General features: G+C 42.1%; 1 protein-coding gene across 27 annotated transcripts in view; it reads right to left on the bottom strand.

The window, feature by feature from the left end:
- Positions 1 to 3,479: 3,479 nt before the first annotated feature.
- MAPK9 (mitogen-activated protein kinase 9) overlaps positions 3,480 to 19,970 on the bottom strand; it is a 63,015-nt gene continuing 46,524 nt past the window's right edge. For 21 of the 27 annotated variants that reach the window (XM_084839074.1, XM_084839067.1, XM_084839056.1 and 18 more), the window contains 2 exons: positions 18,731 to 18,802; positions 10,821 to 16,565 (listed from right to left, as the gene is read on the bottom strand). In XM_084839074.1, coding sequence (XP_084695200.1) covers positions 16,423 to 16,565; positions 18,731 to 18,802 — 215 coding nt within the window. In that variant the 3' untranslated portion in view covers positions 10,821 to 16,422. Of the gene's footprint in view, positions 8,900 to 10,820; positions 16,571 to 18,730; positions 18,803 to 19,970 lie in introns of those variants that run through there. The other 6 variants (XM_084839077.1, XM_084839079.1, XM_084839078.1 and 3 more) reach the window with 3 other exon arrangements.

The following is a 19,970-nucleotide window of genomic DNA, read 5'->3' on the forward strand; positions in this document are numbered from 1 at the left end:
GCTGTGGAACCGATTCCAGGTACTTGCAGATGAGACTGGAGGACAGCCTGCAGAGGAAGAATCACAGGGGAACCTGCATGAGAGTGAGCAAGAGGCTAAAGGTCAGTCAAACAGAGGCGATGAAACCCAGGCCTACAAGAAGAAGAAGAGAAGAGTGGTAGTAGTGGGAGACTCCTTGCTGCGTGGGATCGAGACCCAAGTATGTCGCGAAGACCCGTGGACTCGCCAGGTATGTTGTCTCCCGGGAGGACAGATTAGAGACGTGACTGAAAGGTTGCCTGCACTCATAAAGCCCACTGACAGGTATCCCTTTCTTCTCATCCATGTGGGAACAAATGATACCGCCAAGCGGAGCTACAAAGAGATCACGTCAGACTTTGAAGCTTTGGGAAGGAAACTCAAGAACTTTGGGGCCCAGATAGTTTTCTCATCCATCCTTCCAGTAGTTAGAAGAGGGATAGAAAGGGAACGAAAAATACTCCGGGTGAATGACTGGCTACGAAGGTGGTGCCGACGAGAGAGATTTGGATTCTGGGACCACGGGCTATACTTCCTGGAAGATGGGCTGTTGGCTAGGGATGGGTTGCACCTCACAAAGGCTGGGAAGAATGTGTTTGGCCACAGCATGAAGAACTTCATCAGGAGGGCTTTAAACTGAATCCAACGGGGAAGGGAGATGTAATGTTGGGGGTAACAATGGACGTAGGCGCATGCACTGCAATGGAGAGAACAGCTCTGATAGCGTCCAATAATAGTCTTCAGACACAGGTAGGAAGAAAGCCAGACTATGAAGCACATGGTCTTCGATGTCTATATACTAATGCCCAGAGTATGGGAAACAAACAGAACGAACTTGAACTCTTAATACAAGAGGGAAATGATGACCTGATAGGTATAACTGAGACTTGGTGGGATGACTCTCATGACTGGAATACAGCAGTTGAAGGATATAACTTGTTCAAAAAGAACAGGAGGAACAGAAAGGGAGGCGGGGTTGCACTGTATGTGAAAAATACATATCTCTGCACAGAAATACAGGAGGAGGAGCTTGGTAGCCCCATCGAGAGCATCTGGGTTGAAATAAATGGAGCAAAGAATAAAAGGAACCTGGTGGTCGGAGTCTACAACCGGCCACCCAATCAAGGAGAAGACAAGGATGAAACTTTTGAAAAGCAAATAGCCAATGTTTTAAGGAAGCATGATGTAGTAGTAATGGGGGACTTCAATTTCCCCGATATTTGTTGGGAGACAAATTCTGCAAAACATGGCCCCTCCAGGAAATTCCTGACTTGTGTGGCGGATAACTTCCTCCTACAGAAAGTAGAGGAAGGAACTAGAGGATCGGCTATCCTTGACTTGATCCTAACCAACAGAGATGACTTAGTGGATAAAGTAGCAGTTACAGGAACTCTGGGGGAAAGCGACCATGTTGTACTTGAGTTCTTGGTTCTAAGGGAAGCAAAAGCCGAGTGTACTCAAACGCGTACCCTGGATTTTAGGAAAGCTGATTTTAATAAACTCAGAACAATGATCAGTAAGGTCCCATGGCAAGCAATGCTAGCGAGAAAAGGAGTCCAAGATGGGTGGGAACTTTTAAAAAAGGAAATTCTCAAGGCACAATCACAAACAATTCCAACAAGAAGAAAAGGTGGAAGACAACAGAAGAAGCCAATGTGGCTTCACAAAAAGCTTAGGGATGACCTGAAAACAAAAAAGGACACATATAGGAAGTGGAAAGAAGGCCAAGTAACAAAGGAAGAGTACAGGCAGGTAGCACAGAATTGCAGGGATGGCGTCAGGAAGGCTAAAGCGGAGAACGAGGTGAGGTTAGCGAGGGATGCTAAAAACAACAAAAAGGCTTTCTTCAGCTACGTGCATAGTAAAAGGCAGAGGAAAGAAATGGTTGTTCAGCTATTAAATAAGGATGGCAAAATGATAACAGAGGACAAAGAAAAGGCAGAGGTGCTCAATTCCTACTTTGGCTCAGTCTTCTCCCAAAAGAGGGTCTATGACCCCCCTGGCAAAGGCGAAGTACAGGCTGAAGGGGCAGGATTGCAGCTTGAGATCGACAGGCATATGGTCAAGGAACACCTCATTACTTTGAATGAGTTCAAATCTCCAGGGCCAGATGAACTGCATCCTAGAGTCATAAAGGAACTGGCAGAAGAACTCTCAGAACCGCTGTCTATTCTCTTTGAGAAATCATGGAGGACCGGGGAAGTGCCAGATGACTGGAGGAGGGCTAACATTGTCCCTATCTTCAAAAAGGGTAAAAAGGAGGAACCTGGGAACTACAGACCAGTCAGTCTGACATCAATCCCTGGGAAAATTCTGGAGCAGATCATAAAGCAATCCATCTGGAAGCACCTTGACAACAATGCCGTGATTACTCGAAGCCAACATGGATTTGTCAAGAACAAATCCTGCCAGACGAATCTGATCTCATTTTTTGATCAAGTCACCTCCCTTGTAGACCGTGGGAATGCTGTAGACATCATATACCTCGACTTCAGCAAAGCTTTCGACAAAGTGCCCCATGATATCCTGATGAGCAAACTAGCTCGAAGTGGGCTAGATGAAAAAACGATCCGGTGGATCCACAGTTGGCTACAGAATCGGACTCAAAGAGTGCTTATCAATGGGACCTTCTCAAGCTGGGGAGAGGTAACGAGTGGGGTACCGCAGGGCTCAGTCCTGGGCCCAGTGCTCTTCAATATTTTTATTAATGACTTGGAGGAGGAGGTGCAGGGAATGCTGATCAAATTTGCAGATGACACAAAATTGGGAGGGATAGCTAATACTTTGGAAGACAGAAACAAAATTCAAAGTGATCTGGATAGACTGGAGTGCTGGGCAGAAAACAACAGAATGGCATTTAATAGGGACAAATGCCAAGTTCTGCACCTAGGAAAAAGAAACCAAATGCACAGTTACAAGATGGGGGATACGTGGCTCAACCACACTACGAGCAAGAAGGATCTTGGAATTGTCGTCGATCACAAGCTGAATATGAGCCAACAATGTGATGTGGCTGCAAAAAAGGCAAATGCTATTTTGGGCTGCATTCATAGAAGCATCGCTTCCAAATCCCGGGAAGTACTAGTTCCCCTCTACTCAGCACTGGTTAGGCCTCATCTGGAGTACTGTGTCCAGTTCTGGGCACCACACTTTAAGAAGGATGCAGACAAGCTGGAGAGGGTTCAAAGGAGGGCAACAAAGATGATCAGGGGACTGGAAACAAAGCCCTATGAAGAGAGACTGAAAGAACTGGGCATGTTTAGCCTTGAGAAGAGAAGACTGAGGGGAGATATGATAGCACTCTTCAAGTACTTGAAAGGTTGTCACAGAGAAGAAGGCCAGGATCTCTTCTCGATCATCCCAGAGTGCAGGACATGGAATAATGGGCTCAAGTTACAGGAAGCCAGATTCCGACTGAACATCAGGAAAAACTTCCTGAGTGTCAGAGCAATACGGCAATGGAACCAATTACCTGGGGAGGTGGTGGGCTCTCCCACACTGGAGGCCTTCAAGACGAGGCTGGACAGCCATTTGTCAGGGATGCTCTGACTTGGATTCCTGCATTGAGCAGGGGGTTGGACTCGATGGCCTTGTAGGCCCCTTCCAACCCTACTATTCTATGATTCTATGATTCTATGTTAAGCCAAGTGCACACCGATTTTAATGAGATTTAAAAAGCACTTAACTCTATGGATTTTGAAATTTAGCTTTGTTTCAGAAAAAGATACTCCCAGCTAACATTATAGCAAACTAAGTTTTGACCCATAAAAATGCATGTTCAAAACTTTAAAAAATAGTTTTATTGTCAAAACTGATATGCTGTCTTAAACTACAGCTTCCTCCCAGCCCCACAAAAATGCCCTCAACACAGAAGAGCTTAATAGAGACCACGACAGGTATATTGATACACAGAGGGATCCCTGTGGGCATGGGAGTCCCCATTTCTGCCTTGTCCTTCCACAGCATGAGCAAAAGATTATGGATAGTCGGCATGCTAGGCTTCTGCCTAACTCCCATTTCCCATCCAGCCCTCCTCCTCCACTTCGGCAAAGAACACTAACTCCAAGGCATGTTCCTTGACTGAGCAAAAGGAGCAGACTGGTGCAGGGACTATATATGCACCCATACATGTGCGCTGGAGGGGAAGGGAGGGAAATCGTACTTTTATGCACTATGGGAATCCCTCCATGAGCAGTTGCTGTGCTTGCATTGGACTGGATCAACCAAACACATGTTTAATATGTAAAAATGGTGTAATGATAGAGGAGGCATTGTTGTGTTTAGAACAATCCTAAAGTGCTTCAAAAAACAATTAATAAAACAGATAACTGTGCAAAAATGCAGGCACTCTTTCAGAAAAATTAAGCAGCAGCATGACAAAGTAAAAATTAGAATCTTAAATAAAAAATTTAAATCTTAAAAACATTTTAAGTATTTACTTTTCAGCTTTGGAATGAGTTCAGTTTTAAATATTAGAACCAATTGAAGTTGGGAACCAATTAAATTTACTACTTCCAGGGTTAAGTTTTGTTTTTTGTTTTACTTTATTTTAGATTCAGATAAGTATTGAAATATAGGACCCAGACTTACAGTATCCACAGTGAGTTAGTGGCAGTGAAATCCACAATCCGAATTATAAAAATAAAATACAATTGTTTTATAGCTCAAAAACGAGAATGCAGGTTCCTCTTGTCTTGTACATATATTATGAGAAGATGCCTTGTAATTCTGTAGCACAAGAGAGTCTCAATATGCAGAGTGAGCATAACAAGATTTCTTACAGAACAGTATTAAAAGAAGAACCTAAACAAATTATCTTAAAATGTTGGTTCACTGTTTTTCATACCCCAACATATAAAAAGTGATCTCGGCAACATCGGTGAAGTAATGAAATTAAAGATCAGGAAAGTCAGCTGAGGGAGTCCAAGTTCTGTACCTGGAAGCAGATGGGCACATCACACTAACTTCAAGTACACACAACCCCAGGAAAGAATTTGACTCCAACAGTATCAGTAAATGTAGCATCAAGCCCTGATCAATTCCATACTACAGACATTGACTTCTTCTGTGTGTACAGACACCGTTGATACTGGATTTACAAAGGTTGATAAATGTTCCTTATTTTACAGTTCTGCATCTCCGTGTTTTATAATCCAGTCGATCTACATAAACTGTATTGCTGCATGACTGAACTAGTATTCTATGTGGCATGGTCAGGAAGAATGTGTCTGCACTTCAAAGAGAGTTTTCAGACATTTATAAGGAATGTCATCCAGCATATTTCTCAAACATTAGAATGGCCATCAATTCCGTTTTGGAAACCAGGGTCTTAGAGACGCTGCAGCTTGACAGGCTTTAGTGATACCTAGCCCAAATTTGCAACCTGCACATATTTTTTTTCTTTTTAACTGATGGAGTGCTACACTGTGGACCAAAACTACAGATCCATATTACTGCTTCTTAACCTTGGGCCTGAATCCAAAGAACGAAACACCTAGTTCCACGTGTTAAAAAAACTTCAGAGTAGCCCCCCACCACAGAACACAGCAAGTGTCTTTTGAAACGGTGGGGAGTTTCCAAAGCAGTTTGTGATATGGCCTGTGGTCTGTTGTTCAAAGGAAAAAAAAGTGTCACGGCACACTGAGCACACCCAAGTCTAAATTAGCAAGTTGGATCCTAGTCCCTCTCTTTCAATTCACGTGTTCCATAGAAAATCACATAACCTGTAACAGCAGCCAAAAGTTTTTAAATTCAGCTGCCAAAGCTGCAATGAGGAACTTGAAAGGATGGATCAGTGAGGGTACAGATGTTTCATTTTTAAATCTGACACTGAACATAATGCGCACAGATGCCTAGGTCAACTGAAAAAAGTAAACATTCGTGTACATAACAAACCCTTGTAATTAAGTTCACCCAGTCTGAATTCTTTGATAAGTAACTAAATTAAAATGGCACTATTTCAAAGGCTGTGTGTAAACCTAATAATGAAGGGGTTTTCCACACATTACGGGAAGCAGCAGAAAGCACTTGTGACTTACAATCTCTTTTCATACTTATGCTGTAATACCATGCAAAGGGTCACTTCATGCATTTCCCCATAGAAAGACTTCCATCCTTACTTTTTTGCTGCTTCCCAATATGTATCCACAAGAACTCTCAGTTATTTAACCGTTATGATCTCTGCAGGCACATGGCTCTCTTATATAATCAGTCATAAATATGCATATCCACACACAGTCATTTCCGCAATGCACTTTTTACCATTCAGATTGAGAATGGGGTGCTTCTAATTTCTGTAACATTTCTGAACAAATGACAAGGGCACATGCGAAAACAGCTTTTAAATCTACTCCATCTCTGCAATGCCATTCAGCTACTCAGTTTATGTTTAAAATAATATGTAGAGTACAGAATCTGAACATTTGATAGCCAGTTTTCTTCATTTCCCCTTTCAGGTGAGCAGTTAAATATAGGAAGTACAATGCACTATTGACAGATTATGTCTATTTAAACATTTCACAGTAATGTCAGAGCATGCTATAGTAGTCAATCTCATTAAGGGATTTTATTATTGAAAGACAACCTTACTTGTTTTATATACACACATAAATAGTTTTTTGAAAGGTGAACACTGAGGTGACTCAAGTGACTAACAGAAGACAGAAAATATATTAACAAAGATAATATGCTTCATCTAAGTATTAGTAAGAAATGAACCTACTGAAATATAGGTGTCATTGATAGACCTTTAAAAATAGAATGGATAAGTTAGAATCCATGTTTTATCATACTTACATTCTTTTGTGGCAGCAAGATGAGTTGTGCAAATGTATGCTTTAGGCTTAGATTTCAGTCCTAATCCTTACTCATTGCATAGATTTAGATTTTTAATTGCATGAATGAGTAAGTGGTAGAACTGAACTATTATGTATTCTGAGGCTGGTGCAGATATAATGCTAACCAAATACCTACTGAAGTTAAGTTATGGGAGTGGGCCATGGGATCATGTATTCTACTCTGTTCCTTCCCTCTTACACTTTGATTCTTCCCATCTTTCTTAACCATCGATCAGCATTAATTGATCAACTGCTTAGAGGTATTTTTAAATTTGTTCAGTGGTATATAAATCTATATAATCATCATAATCATGTCATACAAATTGGTAAAAAGAATACCCTTAACACATTATTTACTGGAAAAATATTACCAGTACTGGAAAAAATTAGTTTGCATGTTTGAATCTCACATTCACTTACTGAGTCCTGTCCTTTTTATTTATAGTTATTATAACAGAGGAGGCAAGATCATAATATATAATAAAGGATACGTGTGCATGCGCGCATGTGTTTGTATCTGTCTATCCATCCACACCATAGGTTCAAGACCATGAAACCTAGACACCTGAAACTTTGTATGCATACTAAAGGGACCTGAGGGGTGTGTACCTCAGGGTTATTTTGTTTTTAAAATGCATTAAAAATTTAATGCGTCCATGTGGTTGAAGCTTGCAGTACATCTTCAGCCACTCGGGGCAGACTTCCTTCACCAGCACATAGGAACATAGACATAGGAAGCTGCCTTACATCGAGTCAGACCATTGGTCCATCTTGCCCAGTACTACTGACACTGACTGGCAGCGGCTCGCCAGAGTTTCAGGCAGGAATTATTCCAGCCCTACCTGGAGATGCCAAGGATTGAACTTGGCACCTTCTGCATGCAACGCAGGTGCTCTACCAATGAGCCACAGTCCCTCCCCTTCACAGTTCATACAGTTTGAAGGCAGGGGAGATTAGCAAGTCGTGGGACAGAGTACTATGTCATTCCCTCAGGGGAATGGAGTGGGAAGACCCCTTCCTCAGGGGGCTATGGGGTGCACCATGGCAGAGGCTGCGCCTAGGGGTGCTATTGGGCATGAATTCACTCACAGAATAAAAGCACTATACCTAAGGAAGGTATTACTAGAAATGCAAGGTCCCATCTTCTTGATCCCCAAGTTTAAGATTCTATCTTTAAAACAGCGGTCCCCAACCTTTTTGAGCCCATGGGCACAATTGGAATTTTTTTTTAAAAAGTACGTGGGTACAGCCACAAAATAGCTGCTGTGGGTAGTCACAAAATGATGTGCAAGAGAGAAAACACACAGACAGACAGAGGTTTGGGCCCCTTGTGGTGGTGCTACTATGAAAGAGGCATCCAAAGCCCCCAAAGCCCTCCATGGCGGCCAGAAGCAAGTCAGATGGTGGATCCGTGAGGCCTTTACAAAGCCCATGCTCTGGCTTTTCTGTTACCTGCCTCCTTCACCTGGCTGCTGTTTTCTCATCCTTCCCCATCGCCCTAGCTGTTTTTGTCCTCCCACACACCCCAGTTTTCCCTACTTCCATCTTGGTCAGTGTTCTCCCCTCTACCATTGCTTCACTCTACTTTCCCTCCTTGTCCCAAATCCTCCCATACTTCTGTATGGAAGCTACTTGGCTCCCATTCTTGTGAGGTGGCAGCTATTTTTAAATCCCCAAAATGACTTACGTTAGCAATCCATTTTGGAAATTTTAAAATGGCTACTGCCTTATAAGGATGGGAGCTAAGAGGCTCTTATATAGAGGTTTTGCTACCACTGCCTGCTCAAGTAAGAACATCCAGGTAGGCGGAGAGCAACAGACATGCAGGCAACAAGAGGCAAGAGGTACTGGGGCAGGATTCTTTGGGGATGTCAGATTTAGGCAATGGATGTATTCAGACATCAAAATAAACCACGATCTGTCACGACAGAAACAAACCTAGCATTACCTCAGGCCTGAGTGCTCACTCTCCCCTCCTCCTCCAGTGGCCACAATGAGTTGAGAAGCTTTTGCTCCTGGTTTTGATCAATCAGGGCTTGTGTTGTCTGAAACCAACAAAATGTGGTTAAGCTTAACTGTGGTCTGGAACAAGCCGATTTCAAACTGCGAGTTATGAAGTTACTTATTTCAAACAAATCAGTTAAGATTAACCACAATTTAGGATTCAGATGACACGCCAGACTGCAGCTAATCTACAACAGAAGCAAAAGCTTCTGATCTCCTCATTGTGGCCACACTGAAGTGAAGGGGGAAGCACAAGAGCCCAGAGGAAGGCAAGGTAATTCCGTGGCTTATCAAGACGTCCAAATGCAGCTAGCATGGTGAGACTACTCTACAAGGAATATTAAAATGTCTAATCTCCATAGTATAAAATGAGGTGACAAAGTACATTTTGTATATCTCAGAAAAAAATATACATTTAGTCCTTCCAAGACCTCAGAGAACTCTCAATTTTTGTTTTAGCTGATATATTTTCACATTCATAGGGTAGAGGCTAACCCTTGGCTGATTCTGAGACATTCTCATGTGTTATTGCATATCCTTCAACACATCACAGATGAAAATAGGAACACTCCTGTGCATGAGCAAGTAGGGCTGGGGCAGGATGATCTAGTGGACAATAGTGGAGTCAACACAATTCAGATTCAAATGTGCCACGTGCAAAAAGCATAACTAAAAGCACATGCAAAAAGCTGGCTTCGGAAGACGAGAGCAGTGAGGCAAGCCACAGTCAAATACTTCATTTAAACCTATTACATTTTTAACACTTAGGGGACACTGGTCCCATTTTACAGCCGAGGAACACTGATTGTGCAATCCTATGCATGTTTACTCAGATGTAATCCCTACTGTGTTCAATGGGACTGATGTTTAATTAAGTGTTCATAGAAGTTGCAGCCTGATACAATAAATGACTAGCCAAAGAGCAGGGCAAAGAATTCTTAAACAGAAAAAACAGAGTGCACCTTTAAATATAATCCAAAGTTTTACCCTCACCACTGAGCAACTGCATTCTACCCCCCTCCCCACATACTTAGAATTAAGAAGCAGGACTTACATGCCATATCCCCCACCCGGATTAATGTCCCAGCACTCCTCTATTTAGAAATTAAACACTTACCACCTCTGTTGCCAGCAAACTACAACCAAAACACACACAGTTCCTCTCCAAATTTCCCCTTTACTTTACTTTCAGCAACAACTCCTCACAAAAAGCTTTTATCCCCACAACTGTTCTCCCCATTTGTTGTTATGGACAAGCTCTCCATTGTCCCGGAATGTAATTTATGCTAAGTCATCACCCCTGAACAACTAGTCTTCCTTCTCCTCACTCAGGATTCAAGAACATCTTAACCCAGGGTAGCTGCTTCTTCAAAATCAGAAAGGTTAGAGGGCAGAGATTTTCTCAGGGCAGGGCTCTGGAAATCATGGCTATCCCAGTTAAATCTGGAAAACTGAATTCTTATAATATGAACTTGCTGAGCCTCAAGTGGTTACAGCACAAACCTCTGACTGCGTAACAGCTCAAGTAGCCCAAGCACTCACACCACACCACTCGGTATTTCTGTCCCCATCCCCTCCCTCCCCAAATTAAAAAAACAAAACTCGTGTAGAATTCCTGAATCAGTGCTAGAGAATGAAGGAGTGGTTTCCTTTTTGTATGAGATATCAAGTATACAATCCCATACTCTACTGCCACTGTTTAATACAGGATTTATGGAGGAAGAGAGATTATATTCCATTTACTATACTCCATACAAAGTATACATACATAATCCTTGAGTGCCCCACATTTATAAAAATCATCCAGGCACACCACTTATTTCCATAGTGGTTCTAGAAGTACAATGTAAACTTTGAAAGATTTATATCCTCTAAACATACATACACTAACATTATTTATGGTGACTTTAATATTTTGTAAGTTAATCATGTTATTTATTTATTTATTTATTTATTTATTACATTTATTACATTTATTACATTTATTAATCGCCCATCTGACTGGTCACCCAGCCACTCTGGGCGATGTACAACCCACCATAAACAATTTAAAACAATAAAATTTTACCATAAAATTTTTTTTTAAAAAATACCCTAACCCACCCCAAATGCCTGCCTGAACAACAACTTTTTTAATGCACGACGGAAGCTCATTAAAGAGGGGGCATGACGGAGTTCCCTAGGGAGGGAGTTCCACAGAGTGGGGGCCACCACAGAGAAGGCCCTCTCCCTCGTCCCCACCAGTCTAGCTGTCCTGGCTGATGGGACAGAGAGGAGGCCATCCGAGGCTGATCTTGTTAAGCGGCCTGTCTGGTGTTGCTGGAGGCGCTCCTTAAGATAGGCTGGGCCGGAACCATATAGGGTTTTAAAGGTCAAAACCAACACCTTGAATTTGGCCCGGAAAACAACTGGTAACCAGTGCAACTCCTTCAGCACTGGAGTGATGTGATCTCGCCGGCGGCTGCCTTTAATCAGGCGAGCCGCCGCGTTCTGTACCAGCTGCAGTTTCCGAACCGTCTTCAAGGGTAACCCCACGTAGAGCGCATTACAGTAGTCTAAACGAGAGGAGACCAGGGCATGTACTACCGATGGGAGCAGATGGTCGGGAAGGTAGGGGAGCAGCCGCCGTATCAGATGGAGTTGATACAGCGCTGTCCGGCTCACAGCTGACACCTGAGCCTCCATGGACAGCTGGGAGTCCAAAATGACCCCCAGGCTGCGGACCTGGTCTTTCAAGGGTAGCTGTACCCCATTCAACACCAGGTCAACATCCCCCAGCCTCCTCTTGTCTCCCACCAAAAGTACCTCGGTCTTGTCAGGGTTGAGCTTCAGCTTATTCCTCCCCATCCAGCCACTCACCGTCTCCAGACATTTGGACAGGGATTCTACGGCCAACCTTGGTGAAGATTTGAATGAGAGGTAGAGCTGAGTGTCATCCGCATATTGATGACACTGCACCCCAAACCTCCTGATGATAGCCCCCAGTGGCTTCACATAGATGTTAAATAGCATCGGGGAGAGGATGGAACCCTGTGGCACCCCACAAGTAAGTGGCCACGGGTCCGAAACCTCCTCTCCCAGTGCTACCCTCTGGTACCTGCCAGAGAGGAAGGACTGGAACCACCGCAATACAGTGTTTCCAATGCCCAACCCCTCCAGGTGGTCCAGGAGGATACCGTGGTCAACGGTATCAAAAGCCGCTGAGAGGTCGAGGAGAACAAGGAAGGAGCATTCACCCCTATCCAGAGCCGTCCTCATATCATCCACCAAGGCGACCAAGGCCGTTTCTGTCCCATGCCCAGGCCTGAAGCCCGACTGAAATGGGTCTAGATAATCAGTTTCTTCCAAGTGTGCCTTCAACTGCACCGCCACCACCCGCTCAATCACCTTGCCCAAAAATGGCAGATTTGAGACTGGGCGAAAGTTGTTCAGAACTTGAGGATCCAAGGAGGGCTTCTTTAAGAGCGGTCTTATCACTGCCTCCTTGAGGGCTGATGGCATCACTCCCTCCTCAAGGGAGGCGTTCACCACCGCCTTGATCCCCTCACCCAGTCTCTCTCTGCAGCTCATAATGAGCCAAGATGGGCAAGGATCAAGTAAGCAGGTGGTTGGCCTTACAGATGAAAGCACCTTGTCCACTTCATCAGGAGGAAGAAGCTGGAACCGATCCCACAAAACCGGTTTGCCACAGGCCGCCTCTTGCTCACTAACTGTATCCACAGTGTGCAGAGTAACACACCTAATCTGATCAATTTTATCTGCAAAGTGCCTTGCCAAAGCCTCACAGGAGGCCTTAGAATGCTCCAGTGGTTCCGGAGCCACAGGACCGACCAGGCTCCGGACCACTTGGAACAGCCTCCTGGGGCAGCAAGTTAGATTACCCAATCTACATCTAAATGGGAAAGTTCATTTTTAAAAAGCACACATTGAAACGAACATTGTCAGTCAAGCACAGATTTCAATTTTTTCAATTTTAAACATAGTAGATAATTTAGACTGTCTTCAAAGCATTCAGAATTTAATTTGATGGTTTAATAAAAATGCCACTTTAAGTCAAAGTTACTTTGCAACAGCTTTGCAACAACCTTTAGTTAAACAGATCCCGGGATGTGAAATAGGTGAAAAGGTAAATCCTACACCCAGCAGATGTATTTAATTTTTTATTGAAAGTATCCTTCTAATGTCACCTCTACACTTAACTTTTACTTCAATACATTTGAAGAAAATATAGTAATCTTTCTAGTTGGTGCTTAGATTTGGCAAAAGAAGAAAGGAAGGATTCTCTGGCTGCAACCATATTTTGAATCTGCAACCCAAGATTAAGGTGATTGAGAACTGCGCGGTTTTGTGCAAACCTGGCCATCGCAAGATATTCAAGAGTTAAACAATTCTTGCATAATCCTATTACTAATAGAGGATTATGCAAAGGTTGTTTAACCCTCAAATAACCCATGATGGCCACGCTGCAGATTCAAAATGTTGGCCACACGCACCTGGCATACACCGTGGCTCATTGTAGGTTAAATAACCCGGTCGTGTTGTACAAACCACGTCTCAGTCTACATCAGGTGTGGGCGACACGAAGCCTGCATGCAGACACAAATTTAAAAAGGAGCTAAACTTAACCCTTTTACCACTACTGAGTGCTATGGAGCAATTTGCTGCTGAATGCAGTGGCAAATCAGGAGATCTTTTAAAAAATAAATATTTCCCTCGCTCCCCCCCCCCCCCGCCCAGTGTTAGGAATGTCATAGAAATTCGCAATGGAATCAAATGAGTTCGGATTTCTATGAATCTGACCCACAGATTCTACAGTGGACCAGCTTTTCCCGAGTCACATGGATTTTGCAGGCTTGCTTTTTACACAAATTTTGTTGTAGAAAAAACACTGGCCAAAAATGCATATTTCCCCCATAGGCTAAAGCATGAAAATGTGCATTCTGAGGGGATTTGCACATTTTCATAAGTGCAAACCTGTGCATACTCGGGAAATTGGGAAAAATCTGATTCTGTCAATGAGTGGACGACAAAATGAAAGACACCTGACAATCCACAAAATGCAGACAGAATGGATTTTAAAAAATACATATATTTCTACCTAGTGTAGCCAGCAATGGGGGGTGGGGTGTTCCAGGAGGCCAAAATGGCCCCCAAACCTCTCACAGTTGCCCTGGTATAGATCTTATCTCATTGGTTCCCTGCTGTCTTTGCTTCTTTCTGTGCCTTTGTTGTTTCCCCTACTACTTTTTAATTTGGGGCAAAGACCTGTCTTTTTTCATATAATATTCCTCTATGAAGTGTCACCTATATGGGTTCTGATATACAAGTATTAGATTGTATATGATGTCCAGGATCCACAGGACCACACACCCAGTTTTCATTCCGCGCTGAACCTTATCAGTCCTAGCCCCTTCCTACTGCAGTCCCTCATGACCCCAGAAGTCACTCCTGAATGTCAGGGACCCTCAAGAGTGACAATCTATGTGGTGCAAAAGCTGCAACTGGAAGGAAAGGTCAGAAAACTCCCATACATGAGAAAAAGCATTTCAGATGTGTATCTTAGAATCCTAACCAATATTTTACCATTTTTTTAAAAAATCAACTTTTATTTTCCTAAATATATTTACTTGGAATTAACTTCTACTATAATCAATGACATCTCAATAATATGTTTTGAACAGAGTAATCCATTCATCCAAGGAAGCCTTTTTTTTTTACTTGACACTTAACTACCAACAAGTGATTAATTATACTAAATATTAAATAGCCACCCACAAACACATTTTGTGCCTTCTCTAAAATACAATATTTAAGAGAGGCAATTCACATGTTCAGCTGCAAGTCTCAAGTGATAAGGTATCAATGGATGTATATGAAAGTCTGAAATAACATTGAGGCTCAAGATTAAATTCTAGGAGGAGAAATCTAATCAAATCCACAGTAGCAAACGCAGCAACATGCTGGACTTGCCTGAAAGTTCTATTTGTTGAGATGGCTACCGCTGGAGAAAGCTCATACTAAAAACTAACTAGGTTGCAATCCAAATCCATTCACCTAGGAATAAGCCCCATCAAACACAATGGGACTTACTTCTGAGTAAACTTGCATAGGATTGTGCTGCTAGTAAAGTGCTGGTGCCAAAGCTGGAAGGTGGCATATGCAATTGACCTTTGGCTGTTAGGGGAACAAAAAGATTCCAACTTTTGCTAAAGGCACGGCCCCTTCCGGGTAATCCAGAAATTTTCATTGTTCAGGGTTTACTGTAAAACCTCAGCTGTACAATCTGGGATTGTCTCACAACTTTGTTCCATCTACAATACTACCTCCCTAATATTGTGCTAATAGGGCAATCCACCTATACATTCACAAAAACATTCTCCTTGTAAATATTTGATGAATGGGTTTTATTCAGGGTCAAGATATGACAAGCTACCATTTTTTGAGCTAGAAAAAATTGAGCCTGATCAAACTGGCTCAAAACTGGTGTCTGTGTTTGGAATTTGCTGAAGAAGGGTTGGTGGGGAGGCAATTACATATTATAAACCTTACTTATTAACCTAGTCTCTCTCACGTTGTTCAGTTTTTAAAATAGTCCCTCTCAGCATTTTCTGAGCATATGAATTTCTCAGCATATGAATTTCAATTTATTCTGGATATAAATTTAAAAGATATTTAGATTTTGTGTAGAGGTCCCTTGAACATACTAGAAGCAGGTATCTCTATGCCTATTCAAGGGGTTAACCTAAGCTCCAAAACCTCTGCACAGACCCATATTTTATCTGATTTTCCAGGGCAATGCTGGAATAGGAAAAAAGGGGAGATGTCTACAAGTATTTAAGAATTGCTTCAAACACCCGCCCCCCAAGAAATCCTGTTTTAAAAACATACACTAATTCACAAATGCATGCAAGAGTTACAAAAAATGAACTGTTTTTACTTATTCCACCCACCCCTTGAAATAAAAGCACTGGAAGAGCACATTCAGAGAAGCAGAGTTACATTCAGATGTAAAGATGCAGACACTCACAAATTTGCTTCTCTTATGTGAAGATATACAAAATTATTTGATGGAAAGAAAAAGGCCTCAAGAAAAGAATGCTATCCAGAAAAACAATTGACTCTATTTTACAGTACTGAGAATACCAGAAAAAACACATTAATATGGCATATGTTTGTAGTCATATAGATAAGGATATACATTCAACAAGACTTACAATGGCTTTCTTTTTTTGAAAATCTGTATTGGCTATTCGTATGTTTCAGACATCTGACAGAATGCCCATGAACTCATTTGAGCTTGGAGTTATTTTAACTGCTCACCTGATATAGGTCAAAACAGAATAGTTTATAGTAATGTCTATTTTTGTTTTGCCTTGAGATACAAAGTTGCTTTCATTCTACAAGATTAAGCAGACAGTCTTATTGCAACTGAGTAAAATTACAGGTGTTACTTTAGAGGAACATGCAGAACATGGAGTTTTTCTACTTGGTTCCATAAACTTACAAGCAATTCAAGCCCAACAGAAGCAAAAGTTCTTTGCCAATGTTAAATCTTCAAAGCTGATCACCGGCATCCTTCAAGCGTTCCTGTCAATGCATCAAGGCTGCTGTCTGTATCTGAAGCCAATGTTTGTTCTGTTGACATGGATGAAATGTCGTTGATTGATGATGACTGAGAAGGGCTGGTGTTGCTATTCACTGCTGCATCTGTGCTAAGTAAACCAAGCATAAGAAAATCTGAGGCAAGACATGGTTGAAAACATAGATGATATTTTAGGATCCACAGAATCCCTTCCCCAAATACAATAGCTTACTATTGTATTTATTAAAGGAGGATATATATAAAATACAGTGCAACAGCAAGCCTTTTCCTTACAGTAAAATTACTGTGGGCATCAAGTATTTGGAGAAACCAAATGCCCTGTACTTCAACTAAATTAGAAGTGTTATTGGCTAATATACCTAAATTAGGTAGCCAGTGTTGTGAATGAGAAATAGGTTTCAGCTTCTTTCTTTGGTCATGGTTAAAATTGTCACGGTTATCCAAAATGTTATGACCCATTACTCCAAAGAGAATATTGGCAGACTTCTGGTTTTATACATTAAAAACAGTATTGTCTGCACTTATTTTTCACAAGAGAAATACCAAGCTGTACTTACCTGTAACTTTGTACAGAAAATCACTCTCACATTTTTGGATTTGAGCATGACCAAACTTGCTCACAGGACCTTCCAGAATTTGGCACATGAGGTGTTCCTTCCCCAGTTCACAAAAGTTTTGCCACCAAGCATATATGTCAAGGGGTGGGGACAGCACCTCACTCGCTCATTTCCTACCCAAAGCCTCTACAGCTGAGCAGGTGGGAAGGCGATGTGACTGTATACAGCCACTTAGATCTGTAGTTACTGGCAAGTGCAACTCTTTTCTCTTTTACAGCCTCCGTGCAGTCCCATATATGGGAGACTGAAGAGCTCTAACCAGGAGGAGGATGTAGAATTTAATAAGGCAAAAATACTCTGCAGCACCTCTCTACCAACAGCAGCCTCTTTCATGGCATCAGTGTCCATAGCATAGTGCCAGACAAATGCCAGTGGAGACTGGTTGCTGCCTTGCAACATCCACCACAGACACAAGGATTTAAAGCATTTCTGTAAATTTTATTTTTCCAGGGTCACTTGGGTATAGGACCCTTTGCAGTCTTTCCCATTACATTCTTTGGAGTCCAAGCCAGACAGTCCTTCCATTCATAATTCTTACAGAGCAACCTGCCCCCTTTGTGTCTGGGAGGACAGGGATGCCTTTCCCTATCACTTCCATAGGTGCAGAGCTCTTTCAAAACTGATGAACTTTCCTTCCCTATAGCACTAATGCAGGGCAGGAAAACCGGTGCCCTCCAGATGTTTTGGACTACAACACTCATAATCCACAAGCATGGGACATGCTAGCTGAGACTGATGGGAGTTGTGGTCAAAAACATCTGGAGGGCATTAGATTGTATTCCTTAGTGGAGGGGGTAGGCAATCACACCATTTGTGTTTCTCATCATGATGGATCTGCCTGGTGATGGGAAAGAGTGGGCAGTATCCAACTGTGTCATTCCGTCAGTACAAATGATGCTGCGCTAGTGGAAACGAGGTTATGAACTATGCGCAAGAGAAGAATCCAAGTGAGGTTTGTGCAAGCATGGTTGTGCAAGCTGTTCTGCATAACTCTTGTGCAACCTGTTGTGCATTCCACCTGTGAAACCAGTTATGCAATTGCTTGCACCCGTAAACTGCACAACATAATAGGCAACTGGTTACACAAGCATAATGGGCAATCGGTTGCGCAATGGAAAGATTGAGTGGAGCTCCGCTAGCGCTGTTTGCATTTGCAGAATGTCACCATAGGATACTGCCCATAATGCCTATCCTTACAACATACATATGTCAGTTTCCTATTTTCTTCTGACACCTTAAAGAAATGGAACACAGAACCTTTATTCGCTACTGCTAGACCAATGCCTGACCTCCCATAAAAGCAAATACTTTTTCTTATAATTCAACACCACGGTCCCAAAAGATTTATAAAGCTAAGCTGTTTCAATCAGTATCAGTACTCTGCCTTTAGGGAAATAAAGTATCACCCCACCCGCAGGTCTTAACCGTTTCACTGCAAGCTAAGAATTAATGCTGGATACCCCTATATTTCATTAGCTCAGTTCTTTCATTGCTAGGTATTTGTGCACCCTCTGATATTAAGAAAATTGCCCTAGAACAAGAATTTGGATGACACAATTTACTTGGTACACTTCCATTGTTAATGATAACAGATTTAACACATCATAAACAACCCTTGAAAACAAAAACAGACTATTACATCCATGACTAACCTGAAGGCTGCTCTTTTACCAAACCATTCTTATTTCTTTCTTCCCAATCCATTACTTCTTTATATATTAGTTCTGTATGTGTAGGGTGGGGGGGGGGGAGCAAAGAGCAGGGAGAGAGAGAAGAAAAGACACAAAACATCACACGAGTGCTTTCATTCCTTTTTAAAATTTTGGAACATTTAAGACAGCCTATGGATCTTCATCGCCGTACATTTTGTCATCAGAACAGGCATCTACAATGGTTAACAGAGTTAACAAGTCTCATCAAATATAAACCCCAACTCTACCCATCTTAAAAGAAATACAAGGTAAGGCTGCAGTCCTTACACTTACCTGGATGTAAGTCTCACTGAATTCAATGGGACTTACTTCTGAGTAGACATGTATAGGACTGCACTGTCCGTAATCAAAGTATAACCATTTTTGTTACATTTTTACAAGCAGTGCTGAGAACACATTTTTCAGTATTTCCAAGAAAAGCAACAAAATAAAATTAAAATGACTACTACTACTAGCTGGGATAAAAATAATTACATTCGTCAAGTTTTTTTTTTAATTAGTGCTTCTTTTCAGAAGAAGTTATGAACTTTAAGCTGCAACAGTCCAACTTTGAAGGTAGGGATGTATCAGTCCTTTCTCCTGCTAGCTGGAGAAAGATCAGCCAGACTCTGCCCACTCACAGCTGCTCTGACTCTGCCCGCTCTGTCACCAGAGAGCAGAACTCTCACATTCTTGCTGCTGTGAAAGTCTGATAGATGAATCTCAAACAAAGAAACAGAAAATGCTGAGAATCTATTGGCGGGCACTATAATGTAACATAGATATTTTAAAAGTTACTTGAGAGGATACCAGAAATCAAATCACATTTATACATCCGTAGTTTTGCTCTATTGCCTTGATATAATCTCCACATGCAGGCTCCACCCAACATAGGAATACTGGAAATAACATATGGTAAGTAAATGTATGTTATTTACAACACACTTTGTTTATTATAATTTCCTCTTGCTGCCCCCTTTTTCCAAGAACTACCTCACAGAACACTTCTGTGTGACCACCTCTCTTATTACCTTTCCATTTCTCCTCACAGCTGGTGGCACTGTTACTACCAAACCGTGAGGCAAAGGTCCAGGGCCCCAGAGGGCCCCCAGACAATATCTGGGAGCTATGCAGTTGGTCAGTGCTGCACTGGTTGGGTAAAGGCTACACCCCTGTGTCATTTTAATTTGAAGTAATTCTC

This window comes from Heloderma suspectum, chromosome 2, assembly GCF_057233095.1.
Source record: "Heloderma suspectum isolate Gila_16-S chromosome 2, 16-S_ref, whole genome shotgun sequence".
NCBI lineage: Eukaryota > Metazoa > Chordata > Lepidosauria > Squamata > Helodermatidae > Heloderma > Heloderma suspectum.